Genomic DNA, 26,639 nt, shown 5'->3' with positions numbered 1-26,639 from the left:
TGTTGAGACAGCAGCACAGGCTACAACCACACATCTTGGCTCTCCCATTTCCTGATCCAGTGTTGCAAGTGTTGCAGTGACTGGGGAGAGGGAGAGTTGCAATGTACTGCCGATAGCCCAGTTTGTTGGGTTTCGCCTTAGTAGGCTGCCAATCATGCATTGCCTCCGTCCGACGGTGTAGTCATTGGGCTTCCCATGGTGGTCACTTCTTCTGCCTATACCGCCGTTGGGGGTCTTGTTGGAGCTTTGTAAGCATGTCTGTCTGATGCGGGGCTCCTCCGCAGATTTTTTGTTCAGGGTTTACTCCCATAGCCTTATACCTACCAAGGTTAATCCGCAAGGGAGCGGGGCAATGGTTGGTAGATGCCAGGATATGTCCACATGCCAGTGGGCCTATGCGCCATCCCTCTCGGCCCACTGCTACTCCGAGATCTTCTTCCTGTCTTGCCTGGGCCCACGAGGCACCCAGTTACCGTGTGTTGCCACGAGGAGGCACAACAGGAGTCTTGATGGTGAAGAGGCTGTGTACTGGCAGGGGAAGACTTATGCAAGTTGCTTATCGCCACGAGGGCAAGCCAGCGGCTGTAGCTGAAAGCGACAGGGAGCAAGCAGTGCCTGCACCTTAACACTAACATAATGCTGCCACACTCGACGCATTGCACCACCCAGTGTGCACACACACACACACACACACACACACACACACAAGCGCTCACATGGGAAAAGTACACCCAAGTTCCATTAAGGCAGGTAAACTTTCCTTCCTGAGTATGTATCTCGCCCACCTCAGCGGCCGCCATAGCTTTGTACAGATATAGAGAGTGAAGTCAAAGGTCACCTGGTCATTTGGTAGTATTACACCTGACGCTCTTAATTGGGATATATCCCTCGTGTGCCACTCACGTTTTCACTGACTTTTTTTGTTTTTGCTAATATCTGGATCTGGCAGTGTTGGGGAGTGTATGGAGTGTGTATGGGGGTGTGTTAGGTGTTTGGATGTGTGTGTGGGGTGTTTTGGAAGTTTGTGCGTGTGTACTGTGCTGGGGAGTATGTGTGTGTGGTGGTGTGGGGAGAATTATGTGTCGGTGCGGAGTGTTTGGGGAGTATGTGTGTGTGTATGTGTGTGAGGGGTGAGTGGGGAGATTGTGTGTAGGTATGGGGTGTTTCGAAAGTATATGTATGTGGGGTGGGGTGTTAGGGAATCGGAGGGTGTTGTGTGTGTGGGTAGAGCGTGTGTGTGGATTGTGGGGAGGGAAGTGTTTACATAAGAACATAAGAACATTAGAAAATAAGGAGTCTGCAATAGGCCGGTTGGTCTGTGCATGGCAGCTCCTGTCGAGAATTACTACCACTCTCTATCATCCATGAATCTATCTAGGCTCCTTTTGAAACTTTCCAGCGTTCCAGCACTTACTACAAAGTTGCTAAGCTTGTTCCACTCATCCACCACCCTATTTGTGAACCAGTTCCTTCCTATCTCCCTCCTAAACCTAAACTTATCCAACTTGAATCCGTTGCTCCGAGTCCTATCCTGCTCGGATATTATAAGAACTTTATCTATATCCCCTTTATTGATTCCTTTCACCCACTTAAATACTTCTATCATATCTCCCCGCACGCTTCGTTTTTCTAGGGAATGCAAGTTTAGTTTCTTTAACCTATCCTGATATGGAAGGTTTCTAAGTCCCGGAATCATTTTCGTCATTCTTCGCTGCACCGACTCTAGTGAATTGATATCCATTCTATAATAAGGGCACCAGAACTGAACCGCATAATCGAGGTGCGGCCTGACTAGCGCAAGATATAGTTGCAATAAGACCTCTGTACTCTTATTACTTACACTTCTAGATATAAAACCCGATACTCTGTTTGCCTTATTTCGAACATTAACGCACTGTAGTCTAGGCCGTAGGTCCGGGCTTACAAGTACCCCTAGGTCTCTTTCACAAGTCGACTTCTCTAGGTTGATGTTGTTAAGGCTCTACACATTGACAGTATTTGTTCTTCCAATATTAAGTTCGCTGCACTTGCTGGTGTTGAATTTCATTTGCCATTTTTCAGACCACCCCTGCAGTTTATTTAGATCCTCCTGTAATGCATTTGCATCCTGCCCTGAATTAATCTGCCGCCCTATTTTGGTGTCATCCGCAAACTTGCTTATGTCACTGCTGATCCCAGTGTCTAGATCGTTTATGTAGATTATGAGTATGTAGAGTATTGTGTGTATTAGAAGTGTATTGTAGTGTGTAGTGAAAGAAGTGTATATGTGTGGAGTGTGTGGGAAGTGAAATGAGTGTGTGTGTGTGTGTGTGTGTGTGTGTGTGTGTGTGTGTGTGTGTGTGTGTGTGTGTGTGTGTGTGTGTGTGTGTGTGTGTGTGTGTGTGTGTGTGTGTGTGTGTGTGTGTGTGTGATAATAATATAATCTCACAAAGCTTTAACTTAATTCTACAACAACAATTTTAAGATCATTATCATCAAAACATATTGTCTTATTGTTATCAACTCAGATAAATACAGGAAATTAATGAACAGTAACCACAACAGAACGCTTCAGTACTGTTTGGAGAAAGATAACTAAAATCAACTTAACGTTGGGGGTAATTTAGATAATATACAAGCTCCGGTGATACTAATATCCTTGTGTGTTTTTATGGTATGTTTTAAGGTACTTTTGGCTAATCTAGTTAATAAGGACATCGTTATATACACACGGCTTCACCTAAGTGTGGTGTGCAGCCCCAGCTATCGTGTGTACTCTGGTGGTCCACCAGTTATGGTCACACGGGAGAATGAAATCAGGAAAAGAAGTTATTTGTTTATACATAAAAAAATAGTCGTTTTATTACATTGTCTAATGCGTGTGTAGTTGTGACTACCTGTAGTCTCTCTGTCTGGATAATGACCAGTCAAAAGAATGGCAGAAACATACATAATATTACACTCTGGATTGTACAGTGTATGACACGACCACCAAGGAAATACTCTGGCTATAAAGAAATAACTTTTGACTTTCTTCTCATAACAAAATGAAATAGTGTAAGGGTTACCTGGACTATTTATACATAATACAGTTCTACAACAACAGAAACAAAATCACTTCCCACTTTCACGATCTATTTTTTTCACTCTCATCGTTACATTCTACATCCTAAATCAGACCAAAGACTCTCTAATTCATCTCACTCTTAGACTTTGTAACTTATTGTGTACTGTGTTTAATTAGTTTTACATATAATTTGTCTTCTGTGTTGAGGGGAAAGGAGAGGGGAAGAGGAGGGGTGAGAGGAAGGGGGGAGGGTAAGAGGGAGGTCGAGGTGGAGGAAGCGAGAGAGGGAGAGGGAGAGGGAGAGGGAGGAAGAAGGGGAAAGAGGGAGAGGTAGGGGAGATAGGGAAAGAGGGAGAGAAAGGGAAAAGTAAGGGTAGGGGAAAGGTGCGAATAGCATACAGTGAACGACTTTTATTTACTTAGTTGCTTCTTCAGTGACAGAAAAATACCAGTTAATGGAATCACCTGAATATTGATCCACCTAACCTAACCTAACTTAACCTAACCTAACTCCCAGTTAGGTGATATAAGCTGGGGGGAAGGGGGGTAATACTCAGGAGATTCAATTAATGTGGGAAAGAAAACAAATAAAATTGACCCCTGAATTTAGATTAAGTTTTACCTGCAATGAATTTTATTTAGTGAATCAATAAGACAAACTTAGGGATTACTAAGATAATAAATTACTTGTCAGATGATAAATTACTTATAACATTGACTAATTATATTATCGTTAAAGTAATGCAAGTCGATGATTCATGTGAGGTAAGTATCTTCATGATGAATTCTAATCATCAAATAAACAATAGCAATTTTCGAATAACAATTAAATTTGATCATCATTATCATTAATTCATTTCTAATATGGAGTGAAGGAACGATGACTGTCTTAGGATGCATATAAACAATTGAGATATAATATGAAAATTATCCTTAAGTGAGAAAAATGCACAAAATAGGTAAATAATATGCACTAAATAATAACTGAATATCCATACACCTCCTCATGCATGCACAAACATGCCTTACACATACACAAACATGTCCCCACACAAACATGTCCCCCGCACACATTTACTGCACACCCACATACAGACATAACCCCCCACACACACAAAAGAACCCCCCCCCCGGTTTTGTTGACATCGTCAGTACATCACGGCACGAGATCTGAAACACACTTCGCTGGAGAATGATTTCAGGGAAGATATGAGCCGTTTATTCCTCTCGGTGACAGCAGTGGCCTAAAACCCAAAGTGTCGACCAAGAGCACCTTCAAGCAGCCTGCTCATGCTTGAAGTTCGGGTCTTTTATGTTCACTTAGCTAAGATCAGTGCACAGGTTTTCAAAGACTTCCTTGAGGTTCAGCACTCACTTGAGGATTGTCTGTCCACACTTAAAAGGTAAACATGTCTTCATGCTGAATAAAAATTGTCTCCCTAAGGAAGATTTAATTATATATGTTGTGAGGAGAAACGCAGTCCTTGAGGTAATTCCTATATAAATTTAACCATCGATTTGTATATTTTCATGTATCAACGTATTTTCACTATGTCACATTAATTCATTTATACAGTATACTGATATATTAAATCTAAGGACGTATAAAGACACACTCATTCATTTGATTCACAACATCACACACCAGGTAAAAGTGTTCCTATGTGTGGATATAAGTTAAGTTAAAATTACATCCAGTGTCTCTAGTTCCATCACTGTCTACTGAGTAACACAGGCTATCCCGAAGAACTAGGTACCACAGCTTAGTTCACCAGTATATTAAATACCCTAACCTAAACTAAACTTACCTAAGCTAACCTAATCTCTCCAGGTAACATTAGGCTGTTTATTAATAAAGGCGAAATAAAGGGGGCTAATCTTCGCTTGACCCGCTGAACTGCAGGTAAAAGGTGAATTCTGACAGTGATCACGGACTTTTGGGACACCCTGTACCTGTACCCTAGTATAGGTAGAACCTACAAAGTGTAATTTGGCGAATGATGATGAGTGATTGGAACTGGATTGAAATATGGGATTCCAATCATGATATTACCAAGAAACTAATGTTATTGTTACAGTGTGTGGTGGAGGATGTGTGGTGGAGGGTGTATAGTGAAGGGTGTGTGGTGGAGGGAGGATGGTGGAGGGTGTATGGTGGAGAGTGTGTGGTGGAGGGTGTGTGGTGGAGGGAGTATGGTGGAGGGTGTATGGTGGAGGGTGTGTGGTAGAGGGTGTGTGGTGGAGGGTGTGTGGTAGAGGGTGTGTGGTGGAGGGTGTGTGGTAGAGGGTGTGTGGTGGAGGGTGTGTGGTGGAGGGTGTGTGGTGAAGGGTGTATGGTGAAGGGAATATGGTTGATGGTGAATGGCAGAGGTGCTGGTGAAGGGTGTCTGGAGGAGCGACTATGTTGGGGGTGTATGTTGGAGGGTATGTGAGGGGGGAGGGGGGTGGAGAGCGTGTGGTGAAGGTAAAATGGTGACGGGGTAATGGCTTAGGGAATGTGGTGGATGGGCAGTGATGGGGTGTGGTGAAGGGTTTGATGGAGGAAAGGGTGACTGTTGATCGTATTGATTGTGGTTGGTTGTGGTACAGGCGGTTAATGGAAATGATTTTTGTGATGATGGTGGTGATGGTGGTAGTAGTAGTGGTATTAGTTGTGATGGTAGTGGTTGTTGTGATGATGGTATTAGTCATAGTGGTTGTGTTGATAGAGATGGTATTAACGTTGATAGTAGTGTTGGTGGTAGTGGTGGCATTAATGGTAATATTAGTGGTGATTTTAGGGCTAATGGTGGTGGTGGTGGTGGTGGTGGTGATGGTGATGGTATTAGTGGTGATGGTTGTGTTTATGGATAGTGGTAATAGTGGTGTTCGTTGTGTTGGTAATGATGGTACTAGTGGTAGCAATGGTGGTAGTTGTTGTTGTTGTGCTGCTGTTGTTGTGGTGGTGGTGGATATAGTGGTGATGGAGATGGTGGTAGTGGTGGTTATATTGGTGCTGTAAATGGTGGTACTGGTGGTGAGAATGGCTATCAAAAGTATACATTGTTGTATCCCTCTGCAATAGTCTTTACTAAGTGTTCTCTCGTAGGGGGTCAGAGGTCACCGAAAACGTTTGTGACCCATAGTTCAACAACAACACAACCAACCCTCAGGGCAAAGAGAGTATCACAACCTACAAACATTGACATACTGGTCACTTAAGAGGACTACAAAGCCCACCTGTAAGTAATTATAAACTGAATGAGGGAACACATGTTGCCATACCTTACAACTATTGATTATAAGTCAATGTTAACTTATGGTTATTGTAAGTCAAGATAGAAGTTTAAGTATGTGACGTCGTACCCCACAATGTATATTAATAGCTTTACAATTTTGTGTTAGACAATATGACACAACGTATGAAGCATTTTGAGTGTGTAGCTAACCTTTGGATTAGTTAATGTGGAATTGAAAGTACAGTTACAGAAAATAAATACATGATCTATAATTTATCGTCAGGCATTACTGTAACCACAACGCCACTATAGCCTCGACGACCATCTTGCCCTAGACGACTATCTTACCCTACACAACTGTCTTGCACTACATGACTATCTTGCCCTACACTAATTTCTTGCCCTACACACCATTCTTGCCCTAGACGACTATCTTGCCCTACACGACACGCTTGCCTTAGACGACTATCTTGCCCGACTCAACTATCTTACCCTATACGACTACCTTTTCAAGACAAATCGCTTGTCCTCGACAAATATCTTGCCCTAGACAACCTTCTTGCCCCCGACAACCTTCTTTCCGTCACCTGAAGATCTCAGAATTTGCCATCTAATCTCAAATGCCAAATTGAAAAGATTCCGAAGCAATTTAAATTACCTCAAACTGTCGCGAAAAAAACTCCAAAGAAAATATGATTCTCGTCTACTTGTAGGAGGTAATGTGTACACCTGCAGGAGATAATGTATTCATCTGCAGGAGGTAATGTATACACCTGCAGGAGGTGATAAGCACACCTGCAGGAGGAAATGTGTACACCTCAGGATATAATGTGTACACCTGTATGCAGGTAATGTGTACACCTGGAGTAGGCAATATGTACATTTGCAGAAGGTTATGTGTACACCTGCAGGAGGTAATGTGCTCACCTACAGGGGGTAATATGTACACCTGCAGGAGGTAATGTGTACACCTGAAAAGGTAATGTGCACACCTACAGGAGGTAATGTGTACACCTGCAGGAGGTAATGTGCACACCTACAGGGGGTAATATGTACACCTGCATGAGGTAATGTGTACACCTGCAAAAGGTAATGTGCACACCTACAGGAGGTAATGTGTGCACCTGCAGGAGGTAATGTGTACACCTACAGGGGGTAATATGTACACCTGCATGGGGTAATGTGTACACCTGCAAAAGGTAATGTGCACACTTACAGGAGGTAATGTGTACACCTGCAGGAGGTAATGTGTACACCTGCAAGAGGTATTGTGTACACTGCAGGAGGTATTGTGTATACCTGCAGGAGGTAATGTGTACACCTGCAGGAGGTAATGTGTACACCTGCAGGAGGTAATATGTACACCTGCAAGAGGTAATGTGTACACCTGCAGGAGGTAATGTGTACACCTGCAGGAGGTAATGTGTACACCTGCAGGAGGTAATGTGTACACCTGCAGGAGGTAATGTGTACACCTGCAGGAGGTAATGTGTACACCTGCAGGAGGTAATGTGTATGAGACTTTGGATTGTAAAAAAAAATTCTTACCTAGAAAACTTCCAAATGGTCCTTTCCTCGCTGTCTGTGCTGGTGATATGTGTAGCCTGAGACTGTAATACTGACAATCTGTGATAGTAACAGTGACAATAGGTGATATTAACAATGACAGCAGGTGATGGTAACAATGATGGTAGGTGATGGTAACAATGACAACAGGTGATGGTAACAATGACAGCAGGTGATGGTAACAATGACAGCAGGTGATGGTAACAATGATGGTAGGTGATGGTAACAATGACAACAGGTGATGGTAACAATGACAGCAGGTGATGGTAACAATGACAGCAGGTGATGGTAACAATGACAGCACGTGATGGTAACAACTATGCACTCTGAGGTGGCCAAAAAAGTTTGTGCTCATTAATAGGATTCAACCTGTTCCTTTATTTCACTTGATGATTGAACATTCTCACTCTACCTGGGTAGTTAGGTTAGGTTAGGTTAGGTTAGTATCATTGTGGTTAATTTACAAGTGAAATAAACTGGGGTACGTTATCTTCACGTGATCCAAGTAAACCTACAACTCTTTCTAAGACTGAATGGCTGAATTGTTAACCTAACACTTTACTCTACTCTAGGTAAACCCGGCACTAGACTCAACCATTAAGACTCGTGAACAACAATGAGTCATACACCCATCTACCTCCCCCCCTACCCACCCCGTGTAAACAAATCAATTAAAATAAATCTATAAGTTAATATGAACTTGGAAATAAATATTGCTTACTGAAGCCCAGACATCGATTGCATACATCAATACTCTGTCTCGGTTCACTTCACGTAAACTCGTACAGAAATCATCTAGATCATTATACCTACGAGAGGTACTGTATTTCCGTGGTGATGTATAGATGTATTAACTTACTTCATAATATCAATATTCATATAACACACACACACACACACACACACACACACACACACACACACACACACACACACACACACACACACACACACACACACATACTGGCAACTTAACACAAGTACATAATAATGCTTTGGCTGTAATCAGGACAATAATACAGCACCATGAAACTCGCTACAGTGTAAGGGTATTACGTTCACCTGACAGATATGTGCTTTAACACCTTCACTTTTCTCACTCTCCCTCTCTCTCCTGCAATTTTTCTCCAGCTCCCCGTCTCTCCCTAGCACATCTTCTCCCCCCTCTCTCTCTCTCCTCCCTCTTTCTTTCTCCCCTCCACTTCTTCTCCCTCTACCTCTCTCTCTTCCACTTCTCCTTCTCCCTCTTTCTTCTTTCTCTCTTTCACTTCTTCTCCCTCATCCTCTCTTTCTTCCACTTCTTCTTCCTCTTCTTCTCTCTTCCTCTTTTTCCTCCACTCTCCCCCACTTCTTCTCCCTCTCCTTCCCTCCCCCCCACTTCTTCTCCCTCTCCCTCTCTCCCTCAATTCTTCTCCCTCTCTCTTTTTCACTTCTATCTTTTCTTTCCTCTTTGTCTCCCTCTTAGTCATTCCTTCCTTCTTTTTCTTCTTCTCACCCCTATCCTCCCTCCTTTTCCTCCTTTTATTCTTCCACTTCATCCTCCTCCTCCTCCTCCTCCTCCCTCTCCTTCATTTATTCCTTCTCATCCTCCACCTCCTCCTTCTTTTCCTCTTTCTCCATGTCTTACTCCTCGTCTTCCAGCCTCGGGAGGACTAAGAGACAGGAAGGAAAGAGGAGAAAGAAGGGAGGAGACAGGTCGAAGGGGGGAGGTCTCCATGAGTCACAACTCGAAGGATTATGAACAGATAAAATTAATTTATTTTCATCCTACAAAATCTTCCTGCGGGGGATGACGCACCTGTCTTGTGGGGGAGAGGAGGAGGATAGTAGGAGTAGGGAGAGAGGGGGAGGAGGAGGAGAGGAGGACGAAAGTAGGAGGAACGGAAGAAGACGGAGAGAGGAAAGGGACTGGGAGAGGAGGAGGAGGACAGGGAGAGGAAGAGAGGTTTCTGTATGGGAGATAGGAAATGGTGTGGTGAGAATATATATATATATATATATATATATATATATATATATATATATATATATATATATATATATATATATATATATATATATATATATATATATATATATATATATATATATATATATAATTAGAGAGAGTAGGAAGAAAAGAAGAAGATGGAAGGGAACAGAATCCTAAAAGTTAGGTCAATGAAGGTATTTTTAGCGGAAGACAAAGAGACGAGGAGACTGACTCTGAAATTTGATAAACTTCCACATCTTACTACTCCTTGACATTGTTTCTTAAGTTATTCATTTATCTATAAATTGTCATTCGTATTTCTTTTATTTTCTCAGTCTTCCTGCTTCCTTTCTTCTTTCCTCCTAGCTCTCTTTTCTTCCTCATTCTTCTCCTCTCCCAATTCTCTCTCCCTCCTCCTGCTCTCACTCGTCAGTATCCTCAAATAGGCCGATGAAGATCTTGTCTCACAAACGAGCTCATACACCCAAGAGTAAACAAACATCAATGCCATCACTTCTCACTGCTGACTCTGGCACACCAACGCCTGGTGAAAACAACAACACATTATTAAATTTCATCCTTTACTGACCATACGAAAAAGGAGAGAAAAAAACGAAGTGAGCATTTTGTCGTGAACAAATACTCGGTCTTGCAAACACGGTACTACATGTTGGTAGTCAATTCTCACACGTAATATTTTTAGTATGTACAGCAGTTCATCTTACACCTAAACAAAGAGCAAGAAAATTATCTTACTTTTATAGTAATTAAATTATATTTCGAAATCATAAAGTTTGGTTAGGCAAGGTTAGGTTAGGTTAGGTTAGGCGGGTTTAAAAGAAATTTAGTGTAAAACAGCGACTCTGTGTTTGATAACCTATTAACAGTAAAAATGTTTTCATACAAATGAACAGCAACAAATTCCAGATGGTGCCAGGCCAGGCGAGAGTTGCGTGGCAGGCTATGGTGGTGACCTGTTCTGTGTGGCACGCTGTGGTGACATGCTGTGCCTTATTGTTGTGTATAAGGGAAGGTGTGTGGCACGCTGTGGTGGTGACCTGCTGTGTGTGAGGGATGTATGCTGTTTACACGGTAGCCCCCACTGTCCCCCCCCCCCACCCACCAACCACCCAGCTGGCACTTTGACCTTTGACCTTGTCTGGTCCATAATTACATAATTAAGGAGTGCATCTGTTGGTTATTCAGGTCGCGGTGAGGCAGCTCTGCGGCACTACGAGGCGGCACTGGGGTTGGACCCACGGCACCCGGTGGCACTGGTCAACACTGCAAGGCTCATGAGGACACTAGACCACAACACACAGGCAGAAGTCTTCTACAAGAGGTGAGGCACTGGCACTGCTCAGTACTGCATGTTGAGAAAAATACATACACGCACACACACACACACACATATATATATATATATATATATATATATATATATATATATATATATATATATATATATATATATATATATATATATATATATATATATATATATATATATATATATATATGATGACGTCCTAATACTCACGTAATGCTTGTTTACATTGTTTAGTCCATGGGTCAGAGAAGGTGATCAGTAGCACTGCGCGGTATATACCAGACATCCTTCATAGCACTGGTGAAGGATGTTGAATAAATGACAAAAATGTTGACTGAACATCTCAAAACAGTAGCTTTATTGTTTTGTTCTGCCCTAATCACATGATAACTGGTATAAAGGACAATTTTGGTAAAACCTATCCTTTCCGAAATCCTTCCCCAGGATTGTTATAATAAATTGTCATTCCTAGTTAAACTCATTGGATTAATTAAAACCACTAAAAACATAATCATGTAGACCTAGTAAATTGTATTATCAACAAATTACATAGTAATATACCGCCAAAATTATAGACCTCAATTCACGCGCTGTGGACAGACGAGTAAGTTTAAAGTTAGGGCTCAAGGCCAAGTACTGTAATACAGTACTACACCACCTTCATTAACTTAAAGGGAAAGTTTCAGCCAGAATGCTACACAGTAAGGATGTTCCAGCAAACAGTTTTAGAAACTAGAGAAAATAAACTTTTAGAAAATTAGTATTTCATCCGGTACCTCCATTTTGTACCTTTTGAGCAAAATCCAGGCTCTGGCCCATGCATGAACTAGTTTGTTAAGGAGGACGGAGTCTCACCTGTGCGGTAAGTTAGTAACCCAGATAATATTAACTCATGTATGTATTTAAAAGAAAGTCTCGATAATTTGGACTTCATTATTTCGAATTCCTGAAAACTCGAACCATGTCACACCTTCTCCAGCATTTGTTTTCCATAAATCGGTATTTTTTTTCCGTGTTTTCCAACATTAAATTACGAGATAATGATCACCTCCTGGCAACCGTTTGGTTCGTTTGGACCAACTTGAAATAATCTGACACAGCTTCGGCACCTACGAGTGACCTGAATAATACATCCACGATATTGATCAGCCAACATGTTGAGCGGTGTGAGGGAAGCGTTTGGTCTTTACGCACGTCTCACTCATATATTAGTTAAAGTACTTGATGTTTGAGAAATGGTTATCTTCTGCTGGTGATGTGCACTGTATATTAATTGCAGGTGGTGGTTCAAGGTTCCACTGGGGCAGTAAACATATGATTACTGCAGAAAAATTGGGCATCATCACGAATTGTGAACAGTGATAAAAAACTGCAGCAAGCACACGCACACACACAGCCTTAAGACAACAACATTCTATGATAGTTTCAAGAATAAAGTCAAGACAAAAACGTATGAGTGAGCAGGAAGATGAGGTTTCCTGTGTGGGGAATACTTATAAGAAATGACAAAATGCTATTGCAAAATACAACAGAAAAGAGCAATTTGAAAAAAACGTTACAGTACTTTGTTCCCACATTTTCGCTTATATAATACTGTTTATTTATGTTTTAGAATCATCATCACCCTAAAGGCTTGTACATTTAACATAGAAAGTCTAAATGTGTATCATAACACAATAACAGCAGCACACACGTCAGACCTATCTGCAAAATATTCGGATTTCTCGGAAAATTGCATTTTTTCGGACCCTCTTACTGTCATTAGTCCGAGTTACCAAAGTCTTTTAAAACACTGAACGTCCGTAACATAAATTATTACACCAGTCTGTCCCTTGGCTGCTGTACCAGATAAATATATCTCACTTTACCTCTTCCATACTGATGACTCGTGTATCTATTAACCTATAATACCCTCTTAATTAAAGAGCTCGGCAGTAATACATCATAACATCAACAACAAGTGAACTCTGAGCTCACCTGATTGGACCAAAATAATTACTATTAACAATACCACGTAATTTTTTATCTGATAAACAATAAAGACATAAAAGTATATTGTTTCAGGTTAGATGTGTCAATGCCTTCTTGCTGTGCCATCCTCCGCTAAAAAGAACGTATTTAACTGACAGGTCAAAAATTTAAAGCCAACGTAATTCAGATATATATTTATAAATTCTTTAAATCTTTTAGTACTCATAGATAACTAAATAATTAATATGTACAGTTTTCGTGCTTCGTGTAAAAATATTCTCCGAGTTTTATTCATCTTCCTACAATGGCTTAATTAAACAATTTTTATATTTTTTAAAATCACTTTATCACTTTTTCCACTTTGACACAACACTGAACATTGAACATTGAGAACAAAGATGATTGTCTTTTTTTTTCCATAAGAATATTGAAATGAAATAAACTCAACTATGAAATTATTTCAGGAAAAAAAAAGAAATTTCAACACCACATTGACTCCCCTATCTGACTTAGCTTGTAATAAATCAGAGGTAAATAGTAGACTTACTGCTCTACACACGAGTAAAGCACTCATAAATCAAGCCTGTGGTTAGTAATAATACATTAGCGGAACTTTACCTGTACTTCACCCAAGGCCGTGGGAATGTTTACATCAGCTATCACATCCTAACCTGCAAAACTTACTTAATTACAGCAACTTTCGCCAACTTCCCCATTCATTTCCAGAACGCTGTACGTTGATATAGCAGATATATACTTATTCTACTCTTGTTTGTTTCAATCCACCCTAACCCAACCAAACATCCAACACTCTAACTAAACCTCTAACCCAACCAAACCAATCCAACACAAACCTAACCTAACTTAGCTAACCTAACGCTATCGTAAACCAAATCTAATCCACCCTAATGCTAAATCCAACCCAACCTACCTAGATTAGCCACCCTAAACTAACTTAAACGCCCTAAATAACCTCAATCCAGCCACGGTTTACTAGGAGAAACAAGAGTTATATTCCCTGTTTTGAGTTGCACGTCTGAATGTGTAGTCAGTGAATACAACACTTTGATCAATATACCTAGACAAATATGGTGAAGAGGAACCAGTTGTTCTTGCATGACAATATTTAAAACCCGTCTCTCTCTCTCCAGTACTAAAAGCAAACCTAACTTGCCTCCTCACCAACCACTGGTCCTCACCAACCACTCTGCCCCACTCAACCATCTTGCCCAGGCTAACCACTTGTCCCACCAACCACTTCTACCCCACCAACCACATACCCCACCAACCACTCTGCCCCCTCACTAGCCACTCTGCCCCACAAACCATTTGCTCTCACTAACCACTCTCACTCCCCCACCAACCACTTGCCTCACACCAGCCACCTTAAACCCAAAAACCACTTGCCCCCACTCAACCATTTGCCCTCTCACTAACTACTCAAGTGCTCACCAACCACTTGCCTCTTCACTTTCAACCACTTGGTTCCCACTCAACCAAGTGCCCCCACTCAAACACTTCTCTACTCCCCCACTAACCACACTTGGCCCTCACTAACCACTCTGCTCCCCTCACTAACCACTGCCACTTCCACTTACTCCCACTTCCAAACACTCTTCTGCCCCACTCAACCACTTGCACCCACCAACCACTTCTGTCCCCACTCAACGACTTGCCCCCACTCAACCAATTCACTCCCACTAACCACTTGCTCCCACTAACCATTTGCCCCACTCAACCCCTCACTCCCACTCAACCACTCTGCTCCACCAACCACTTCCATGTCTTCACTAACCACTTGTCCCTACTCAAACCACTTCCGTCCCCACTCAACCACTTGCCCCACCAACCACTTGCTCCTTCTAAACCAATTGCTCCCCACTAACCACTTCTGTCCCACCAACCATCTGCTTCCCACCAACCACTTGGTCCCCACCAACCACTCTGTCCCCACTAACCATTTGCCCCACCAACCATTTTGGTTCTACTCAACTACTTGTCCCCACTAAACCACTTGCACCCACTAACCACTGCCCCCACCAACCACTCTGGCCCCCCACTAACCACTCTACCCCACTTGAACCACTCTGCTCCCACCAACCACTTACTCCCCACTCAACCACTTGCCCCACTCAACCCCCCATTCCCTACTAACCACTCTGCCCCTCACCAACCACTCTGCCCCACTCAACCACTTCCACCCACTAAACCACTCTGCTCCCACCCAACCACTTTCTCTACCCCCCAAACCACTTGCTCCCCACCAACTAATCTGCTAATTCTGCTACCACTAACTACTTGTCCCCACCAACCATTTGCCCCTCACTAACCATTTGTCTCCACTCAACCACACTTCCATCCCCACTCAACCACTCTGCTCCCACCAACCACTCTGCCCCCACTCAACCACTTCTGGCCCCCACCAACCACTTGCCCCACTAACCACTTGGTTCCCACTCAACCACTCTGGTCCCCACTAACCACATGCTTCCTGCCAACCATCTGCTCACCAACCACTTCCATCCCCACCAACCATCTGGCCCCTCACTCAACCACTCTCTCCCCACTCAACCACCTTGTCCCCACCAACCACTCTGCTCCCCACTCAACCACCCCTGTCCCCACTCAACCACTCTGCCCCACTCAACCACCTGCTCCCCACTAACCACTCTGCCCTACTCAACCACTCTGCTCCCACCAACCACTTGCTCTGCCAACCATTCTGTCCCACCAACCACTTGTCCCCACTCAACCATCTGCCGTCACCAACCACTCTGCTCCCACCAACCACTTGTCCCCGCTAACCACTTGTCCCTACTAACCATTTGCCCCCACTTCAACCATTTGCTTCCCACTCAACCACTTGTCCCCACTCAACCACTCTTGCTCCCACTACCACTTCTGCCCCACTCAACCACTTGCCCCCCACCAACCACTTGTCCTACCAAACACTTGCCCCCACTAACCACTCTGTTTCTTCTAACCATTCTGTCTCCCACTCAACTACTTGTCCCCACTCAACCATTTGCTCCCCACTAACCATTTGGTTCCACCAACCACTTGTCCCCACTCACGACTTGCTCCCCACTCAGCCACTTTGCCCCCACCAACCACTTCCTGCCCCTCTGACTCAACCATTTGCTCCCTCACTAACCACTTCCCCACCAACCATTTGCTCCCCACTAAACACTCTGCCCCCACCAACCATTTGGTTCCCACGAACCACTTTTTCCCACCAACCATTCTGTCTCTCACTCAACCACTTCGCCCCCACTCAACCACTTGCCCCTACTAACCACTCTGCACTCCACTCAACCACTTGCACCCACTCAACCGCTTGGTCTTCCACTCAACACTCTGCTTCCACCCAACCACTTGCTCCTTCTAACCATTTGCCCCAACTAACTAAATGCCCCCACTCAATCCATTTGCCCCACTCAACCATTTGCTCCCCACTCAACCACTCTGTCCCCACTCACGACTCTGGTCCCTCACCAGCCACTCTGCCCCACCTGAATCACTTGCCACCACTCAACCATCTGGCTCCCACTAACCACTTCTTCCCCACTCAACCATTGCTTCCCCACCTTCAAACACTCTGCCTCTACTCAACCATCTGGTTTCCACGAACCACTTTTCCACCAACCATTTGGCCCTCACCAACCACTTCGTCCCTACTCAACCACTTCTGCCCCCACTAACACACTTGCACCCCACCTCAACCACTTGTCCCCACCAACCGCTCTGTCTCACCAACACTCTCCCCACCCAACCACTCTGCTTCTTCCCAACCACCTGCCCCACTCAACCACTCTGTCCCCACACCTGGTCTCCCCACTCAACCATCTGTTCACCAACCACTCTGTCCCCTACCCACACCATCTCCACCAACCACTCTGCCCCCACTAATCCTCCCCACCCATTCTGTCCCCACAACCACTTTTCCCCACCAACCATTTTCCTCCCACCAAACACTCTGTCCCCACTCAACCACTTGCTCCCAATGAACCACTTTCCCCACTCAACCACTTCTGCTCCCACCAACCACTCAGCCCCACCAACCACTTGGTTCCTACTCAACCACTTGCCTCCCATTTCAACCACTTGCTTTCTGCTAACCATTTGTCTCTACTCAACCACTTGTGCCACTCAACCATTTCTCTCCCACTAACCACTCTGTCCCCACTCAACCATTTGCCCCCACTCAACCATTTGCTCCACCTTGCTAATTTGTCCCAACTAACTCATTTGGCCCCACCCAGCCATTTGTTCTCATTAACTCATTTGTCCCCACTCAACCACTCTGGCCCCAAATAACCACTCTGCCCCCACCAACCACTTCTGTACCCACCAACCACTCTTGCTCCCACTTACCCCTGGCCCTGACTCAACCACTTTGCTCCCCACCAACAACTCTGCCCTCACTAACAAATTTGCCCTAACTAACTCAATTGCCCCCACTCAACCACTTGTCCCCACTCAACCATTTGCCCCCACTTCAGCCATTTGTTCCCCAAACCACTTGTCCCCACTCAACCATTTGCCCTCACCAACCATTTGCTCCCACTTAACATTGTCCCCAAACACTTGCCCCACCAGCCACTCTGGCCCCACTCAACCACTCTGCCCCACTCCAACCACTTGCCCCACTCAAACACTCTGCTCCCTACTTCAACCACTCTGCTTCTTCCCAACCATTTGCCCCACTAACCACTTGTCCCAACTCAACCATTTGCCCCCACTCAACCACTTGCTCCCACTAACCACTTTGTCCCCACCAATGACTTGCTCCACCAGCCACCTGCCCCACCAACCACTCTGTCCCCACTCAACCATTTGCTTTCACTAATTACTTCTTCCCCACTAACCATTTGTCCCTACCAATCACTTGCCCCCACTCAACCATCTCTCCATTCCCACCACCACTTCCTTCCCCACTCAACCATCTTGCCCCCACCAACCACTCTGGCCCCACCAACCACTCTGCCTCCCACTCCAACCACTCTGTCTTCACTCAACCATATGCCCCACCAACCACTCTGGTCCCTCTACCAACCACACTCTGCACCCACTCAACCACTCTGCCCCCACTCAACCATTTGCCCTACCAACTACTTGTCCCCACCAACCATTTGGCCCCACTCAGCCATTTGTTCCCACTAACTACTTGTCCCCACCAACCACTCTGCCTCTAACCAACCACGCCCCACTCAACCACTTGTCCCCACTCAACCACTTGCTCCCACTTCAACCCCTTGCCCACCAACCACTCTGCTCCCACTCCAACCACTGGTCCTCTGCAACCACTTGCCACCACTTCAACCACTTGCCTACAACCACTCTGTCCCCACTTCAACCATCTTGTCCCCACAAACCCACATTGCTCCCACACTCAACCACCTGCTCCCCACTAACCACTCTGCTCCCACTAACCACTCTGTCTCCACCTAACCACTCTGCCCCCACCAACCACTCTGCCCCCACAAACCACTTGCCCCACTCAACCACTTCCCCACCAACCACATGCCCCACCAACCACGTGCTTCTCCCAACCATTTGGCCCCCACTCAACTACTTGTCCCCACTCAACCATTTCGCTCCACTCAACCATTTGTCTTACTTCAACTACACTTGTCCCCACTCAACCTTTGCACCACTAACCACTTGTCTCCACCTTAACCACTTGCCCCCACTAACCACTTCCACCCCACTCAACCACTTGCACCCACCAACCACTCTACTCCCACCCACCATTTGCTCCCCACTCAACCCCATACCGCACCTCTACCACTCTGCCCCTCACTCAACCACCTGCCTTCACCAACCACTCTGCACCCACTCAACCAATTTGCTCCTACCAACCACTTCTCTCACCCACCAACCACTTGCTCCCACCAACCACTCTGTCCCCACCAACCACCTCTACCCCACCAATCCACTCTCTGCACCACCAACCAATTCACTCCCACTCACCATTTGGCCCCACCAACCCTTTATACCCCCAATTTCTTACAACTCTGCCCCACTATCCACTCTGCCTCACCAACCACTTGCACCCACTCAACCACTTTTGGCTCCCACTAACTACTTCTCACCCACCAACCACTTGTTCTACCCAACCACTTGCTCCCCACCAACCACTCTGGTTTGCCAACCATTTGCTACCACTCAACCATACTTCTGTCCCCACTCAACCACTTCTGGCCCCTCACTCAACCATTTGGTTCCCCACTCAACCACTTCCGTCCCCACTCAACCACTCTTGCTCCCCACCTGAACACTTGCCCCCACTAATCACTTCCACCCACCAACCACTTCCTCATTCACCAACCACCTGCTCCCACTCAACCACTCTGTCTCACTAACCACTCTGCCAACCATTTGCTCCCCACTCAACTACTTTGTCCCCACCAACTACTTGCCCCCACCAACCATTTCCTCCCACTAACCACTTGTCCCCACTCAATCACTTCTGCCCCCACTCAGCCACTTGCCCCACTAACCACTTTGTTCCCCACTAAACACTCTACTCTGCTCCCTCACTTCAACCACTTGCTCCCACTAACCACTTGCTCCCACTAACCACTTGCTTCTGTTAACCATTTGCTCCCCACTCAACCACTTGTCCCCATAACCACTTCTGTCCCCACTAACCACTCTGCCTCCTCACTCAACCACTCTCTGTCCCCACTCAACCATTTTGCCCCTACTAACCACTTCTGCCCCCACTCAACCACTTCTGCCCCCACTCAACCATTTGCCTTGCCAACCATTTACTCCCACTAACTATTTGTCCCCACTCAACCATTTGCCTCTACCAGCCATTTGTCCTACTAACCACTTGTCCCCATTTTTCAACCACTCTGCCCCAACTAACCACTCTGTTCTGCTCTCCCAACCACTCTGTTGTCCCTACTAACTACTTCCTGTCTTTCCACCTCCTCTGACTCAACCACTCTGTCTCCCTACTAACCACTCTGCTCCCCACTAACCACTTCTTTCCCCCACTCAACCACGCTACCACCAACCACTTGTCCCTACTAACCATTTGCTCCCACAAACCATTTGCTAACACTTAACTACATGTCTCCCACTCAACCACGTGCTTTCATAAATCCATTTGCTACTGCCAATTACTTGTCCCTACTCAACCATTTGCCCCACTAACCATTTGGTTCCCACCAACTACTTGTCCCTACTCAACCACTTGCTCCCCACCAAACACTCTGCCCCCACCAACCACTTCTGTCTCTACCAACCACTTGCTCCCACTAACCACTTGCTCTCCACTAACCACTTGTTTGCCAACTATTTGCTCCCACACCAATTCACTTGTCCCCACTCAACCATCTGCCCCCACTCAACCATTTCTCCCCACCAACTACTTGTCCCCACCAATCACCTGTCTCCCCACCCAGCCACTCTGCCCCCACTCAACCACCTGCCCCCACCAAACACTCCTGCCCCCACCAACCACTCTGTCCCACCAACCACCTGGTTCCCCACTCAACCTTGCTCTGCCAACCACTTGCCCCACCAACCACTTCTGTCCCCCCAACCACTTGTCCCTATCAACCTGCCCCACCAACCACCTGTCCCACTCAACCATCTTGCCCTCACCTCAACCACCTGGTTCCCACCCAACCACTCTGCCCCCACTCAACCATTTCCGTCCCCACCAACCATTTACACCCACCCAACCACCTTGTCCCCACCTCAACCATTTGCCCCCACTAGCCATTTGTTCCCATTAACTACTTGTCCCCACTAACCACTTCTGCAACTAACCACTTGCCCCCACTCAACCACCTTGTCCTCACCAACCACTTCTCCCACCAACCCCTTTGCCCCGACTCAACCACCTGCTCCCCACTCAACCACTTGCTCCCCAGCAACCACTTCTTGCCCCACCAACCACTTCTGCTACTACCATTGTCCCTATCACAACCATTTGCTCCCTACAAACCATTTGCTCCCTACTAACCACCTGTCTTCTACCAACCCACTTGCTCCCACTGACCACTTGCTCCTACCAACCACTTGTCCCCACTAACCACTTGCCCACACCCAACCACTCTGTCCCCACCAACCACTTTCCCCCACTAACCACATGCCCCACTCAACCACATGCTTCTGCTAACCATTTGCTACCACCAACTCACTTGTCCCACTCAACCATTTGCCCTCAACCATTTGCCCTACTCAACCACTTCTGTCCCCATCAACCTCCCTTGCACCCACCAACCACTCTGTCTCTCACCAACCACTCTGCCCCCACTCAACCACTTCACTCCCCACCAACCACTCTGCACCCACTCAACCACTCACATTCCCACCAACCATTTGCCCCCTACTCAACCCACATACCCCACTAACCACATGGCCCTCACTCAACCACTCTGTCCTCACTAACCACTTGCACCCACTAACCAATCTGCTCCCACTAACTACTTCTCACCCACTCAACCACTCTGGTTCCCACTCCAACCACTCTGTCCCCACTCAACCACTCTGCTCTGCCAACCATTTGCCCCCACCAACCACTCTGTCCCCACTCAACCACTTCAGTCCCCACTCACCACCTGTCTCCCACTCAATTATTTGTCCCCATCAACCACATGCCCCACCTACCAATCACTCCCACTCAACCACCTGCTGCTCCACCAACCATTTCTCCCACCAACCACTTGTCCCCTACTCAATCAACTCTCCCCACTCCAACCACTCTGCCCCCATTAACCACTCTGTCCCCACTCAAACCACTCTCCCCCACTCCAACCACTCTGCTCTTCACTCAACCACTTGTCTCCACTCAACCACTCTGCTTCTGCCAACCATTTGTCCAATTAACCACTTGTCCCCACTCAACCATTTGCCCCCACTCAACCATTTGGTCTCTACCAACTACTTGTCCCCCTCTAACCACTCTGGTCCCCACCAACCATTTGCCCCCACCAACCATCTGTCTCACTCAACTACTTGTCCCCACCAACCACTTGCCCTACTAGCCACTGGTTCCCACTAACCACTTGTCCCCACTCCAACCACTTGCCCCACTCAACCAATTTGCCCCCACTCAACCACTCTGCCCCCACAACCACTCTGTCTAAAACCACTTGTTTTTCTAACCATTTGTTCTACTAACTACTTGTCCTCACTCAACCATTTGCCCCACTAACCATTCTGTTCCTACTTCAACCATTTGTCCCCCACTTATACTCTGCTCCCCACTCAGCCACTTCACCCCCACCTAACCATTTCCGCCCCACTCAACCATTTGCTCCCCACCCAACCACTCTTCCCCACTCAACCATCTTGTCCCTGACCAAACACTCTGTCCCCACTCAACCACTCTGCTCCCCACCAACCACTTCTTCCCCACTCAACCATTTGCCCCCTACCAACCACTCTGCCCCCACTCAACCACTTCTGCCCCCACTCAACCACTCTGCCCTACTCAAACCACTCTGTCCCCACTCAACCACTTGCTCCTGCCAAACTATCTGCTCCCCACTTCAACTACTTGTCCCCACCAACCATTTGCTTCCACCAACCACTTGTCCCCACCAACCACTTGTCCCCATTCAAACCACTTGCTTCCCTGCTCAACCATTTTCTCCCACTAACTTGTCCCCACTCAACCATTTGCCCCCACTCAACCATCTGTTCCCCACTAACCACTGTCCCCACTCAACCATTTGCTCCCCACTTCAACCACTTCTCTGTCCCCATTTAACCACTTGTCCCAACCAACCACTCTGCCCCCACTCAACCACTCTGTCCCCACCAACCATTCACCACCATTTGTTCCCACTAACCACTTCTGTCCCCACCAACCATCTGCCCCCACCAACCACTTTGTCCCCACTCAACCACTTGGTCCCCACTAACCACTCTGCTCCCACCAACCACTCTTGCCCCCACTCAACCACTTGTCCTACCAACCACTTCTGTTCCTACTCCAACCACTTGCTCCCACTAACCACTTGCTCTTTCCAACCATTTGTTCCCACCAACCACTCTGTCCCAACTAACCACTTGCCCCCACTCAACCACTTCCATTCCCCACCAACTACTTGTCCCCACCAACCACCTGGTTCCCCACCTGCACCCACCTGCCCCACCCAACCACTCTGACCCCACCAACCACTCCGTCTCTACCAACCACTTCTCCCACTCAACCATCTTGCCCCCACCAACCACTTGCCCCCACCAACCACCTGTCTCCACCAACCACTTCTCTCCCCACCAACCATCTGGCCCCACTCAACCACCTGCCCCCACCAACCATCTGCCCCCACCAACCACTCTGTCCCCACTCAACCATTTGCCCCACCAACCACTCTGCCCCCACCAACCACTCTGCCCCCACTCAACCTACTTGCCCCCCTCCAACCATTCCCACTAACTAACTTGTCCCCACTAACCATTTGCCCCCACTCAGCCATTTCTGTCCCACTTAACCACTTGTCCCCACCAACCACCTGGCTCCAACCAACCACTCTGTCCCCCACTCAACCACTCTGTTCTCACAAACCACTTCTGCTCCTACTCAACCCCTGGCCCCTGACTAACCACTTGCCCCACTCAACCACTCTGTCCCTCTGCAACCACTCTGTCTCCCCACTCAACCACCTTGCTCCCCACTCAACCACTCTGTCCCCACTAACCACTTTGCTCCCACAAACCATTAGCTCCCCACCAACCACCTGCTCCCACTCAACCACTTGCTCCCACTGACCACTCTTGCTCCCACTCAACCACTCTGTCCCCACCAACCACTTGCCCCCACTAACCACTTGCTCCCACCAACCACTCTGCCCCCACCCAACCACATGCTCCCACTCCAACCACTTGCTTCTGCCAACCATTTGCTCCCCACTCAACACTTGTCCCCACCAACCACATTTGCCCCACTAACCACTCCATTCCCACTCAACCACTTGTCCCCACTAACCCTGCACCCACTAACCACTCTGGTTCCCCACCAACCACTCTGCCCCCACCAACCACTTCCACTCCCCACCAACAACCTGCAACCCACTCAACCACTCTCACTCCCCACTCAACCATCTTGCCCCACCAACCCATGCATCCCACCAACCACCTGCCCCTCACCAACCACTCTGCCCTCACTCAACCACTCTGCACAACCAACCACTCTGCTCCCACTCAACCACTTTCACCCACCAACCACCTGGCTCCCCACTCAACCACTTGCTCCCTCTCAACCATTTCTGTTAACCATTTCCTACCACTCAACCACTTGTCCCCACTCAACCATTCTGCTCTCACCAACCATTCTCCCACCAACCACCTGTCCCCACTCAACCACTTTGCTCCCCACCAACCACTTGCCCCCACTCAACTCACTCTGCCCCCACCAACCACTCTGCTTCCCCACTCAACCACTTGCCCTACCAACCACTTGCTCCCCACTAACCACTTGCTCTCCCAACCAACTGCTCCCACCTTCAACCACTCTGTCCCCACTCAACCACTCTGCTCCCCACTCAACCACTTTCCGTCTTTCACTCAACCACTCTGCCCCCACTCAACCACTTGCTCCCACTCAACCACTTGCCCCCACTCAACCACTTGCCCCACCAACCACTTGTCCCACTCAAACACTTGCCCCCACTCAACCACTTGCTTCCTCTAAACCATTTGCTCCCCACTAACCACTTGTCCCCACCAACCACTTTGCTCCCCACTCAACCATTTGGTTCTACCAACCACTCTTGTCCCCACTCAACCACTTGGCTCCCCACCTCAACCACTCTGCCCCCACCAACCACTCTGCCCCCACTCAAACCACCTGGGTTCCCACCAACCACTCTGCCCACCTCAACCACTCTTCCGTTTCTCCAACCACTGTCTCCACTCAACCACTCTGTCCCCACTCAACCACTCTGGTTCTCACCAACCACTTGCCCCCACCAACCACCACTTGCCCCCATACCTAACCACTCTGCCCTCACCAACCACTTCTACTCAACCATTTGTCCCCACTAACCACTGCCCAACCAACCCTGGGATCCACAACCACTCTGCACCCACCAACCACCTGCTCCCACCAAATCCACCTGCCCACACCAACCACCTGTCCCCACCAACCACCTGCCCCACTCAACCACTCTGGCCCCCACTCAACAACTCTGCTCCTACCAACCACCTGCCCCCACTAAACCACTTGGCCCCCACAACCACTTGCTCCCTACCAACCACTCTGCTCCCCACCAACCACTCTGCCCCACTCAACCACTTCTGCTTCAACCAACCACCTGCTCCCTCAAACCACTTGTCCCCACCAACCACCCAGTTCCCACCAACCACTTGCCCACTCAACCACTGTCCCCACTAACCATTTCTGCCCTACTAACCACTTGCACTCACTAACACTCTGTCCTACTCCAACCACTCTGCCCCCACTAACCACTCTGTCCCACTCAACCACTTCATTCCCCACTCAACCACTTCTTAACCCCAACCACTTCCAATCCCACTCAAAACCACATGCCCCACTCAACCACTCTTCTCCAACTTTCAACCACTGCCCACCAACCACCTGCCCCCACTCCAACATCTTTGCTCCCCACCAACTCACTTGTTCACCACTCCCACCTGCACCCAACAACCACTCTTATTCCTACTCAACCACTCTGCCCCCACTAAACACTTACCCCACCAAACCACTTGCACCCACCTAAACCACTCTTACCTTCACCCACTAACCACTTAACTCTACCCAACCACTTGCTCCTACCTACCCACACAGTCCCCACTCAACAATTTGCCCCCACTCAACCATTCCCAATTAACCATTCTCCCCACTAAACCATTTGCCCCCACTAAACCATTTGTCTCCCACCAACCATTTGTCCCCACCTTATTAACCACTCACCCACTAAACCACCTGCCCACTCCAACCACTCTGCCCCCACCAAACACTTGCCCTTACTCAAACCACTCTGCACCCACTCCAAACCACTCTGTCCCACCAACTACCTTTCACCCAACTCAAACCACTTGCTCCACCTTAACCACTTGCTCTACTCAACCACTTGCTCTGCCAACCATTTGCTACCACCAACTACTTGTCCCTACTCAAACATTCTGCCCCCACCAACCATTTACCCCATCAACCACTTGCCTCTTAACTAACCACTTGTCTCACACTCCAATCTGCCTCACTCCAACCATCTGCTACCACTACCACTACCCCACTAACCACTCTGGTTCTCAATCAACCACCTGTCCACTAACCACCTTGCCCCCAACAACCACCTGTCCCCACTCCAACCACTGCACCCACTCAACCCACCTTGCACTCACCCAACCACTTTCACCCACCAATCCACCTGGCCCCCACTCAACCACTCTGCCCCACTAACCACTTGCCAACCATCTGTTACCACTAAGCAATTTGTCCCCACCAATCACTCTGGTCTCCACTAGCTACTTCTGTTGTTCACTTCAACCACTTGCTCCTACCAACCACTCTTGAGTAACATGTAACTGAACGGGCATACTGAT

At 47.3% G+C, this 26,639-nt stretch overlaps 1 protein-coding gene across 1 annotated transcript in view; it reads left to right on the top strand.

The window, feature by feature from the left end:
• The window catches only part of LOC121878178 (protein O-mannosyl-transferase TMTC1-like), a gene marked incomplete in the record, with an annotated part of 115,720 nt that overhangs the window by 66,145 nt on the left and 22,936 nt on the right, over positions 1 to 26,639 (top strand). Inside the window, 1 exon segment of the mRNA XM_042384220.1 lies at positions 11,009 to 11,144. Within this exon segment, the coding sequence (XP_042240154.1) occupies positions 11,009 to 11,144 (136 nt within the window).

The sequence above is a fragment of the Homarus americanus genome, unplaced genomic scaffold (assembly GCF_018991925.1).
Source record: "Homarus americanus isolate GMGI-L3 unplaced genomic scaffold, GMGI_Hamer_2.0 scaffold45562, whole genome shotgun sequence".
In the NCBI taxonomy this organism is placed as follows: domain Eukaryota; kingdom Metazoa; phylum Arthropoda; class Malacostraca; order Decapoda; family Nephropidae; genus Homarus; species Homarus americanus.
This window is presented reverse-complemented; position numbering and strand designations above follow the sequence as displayed.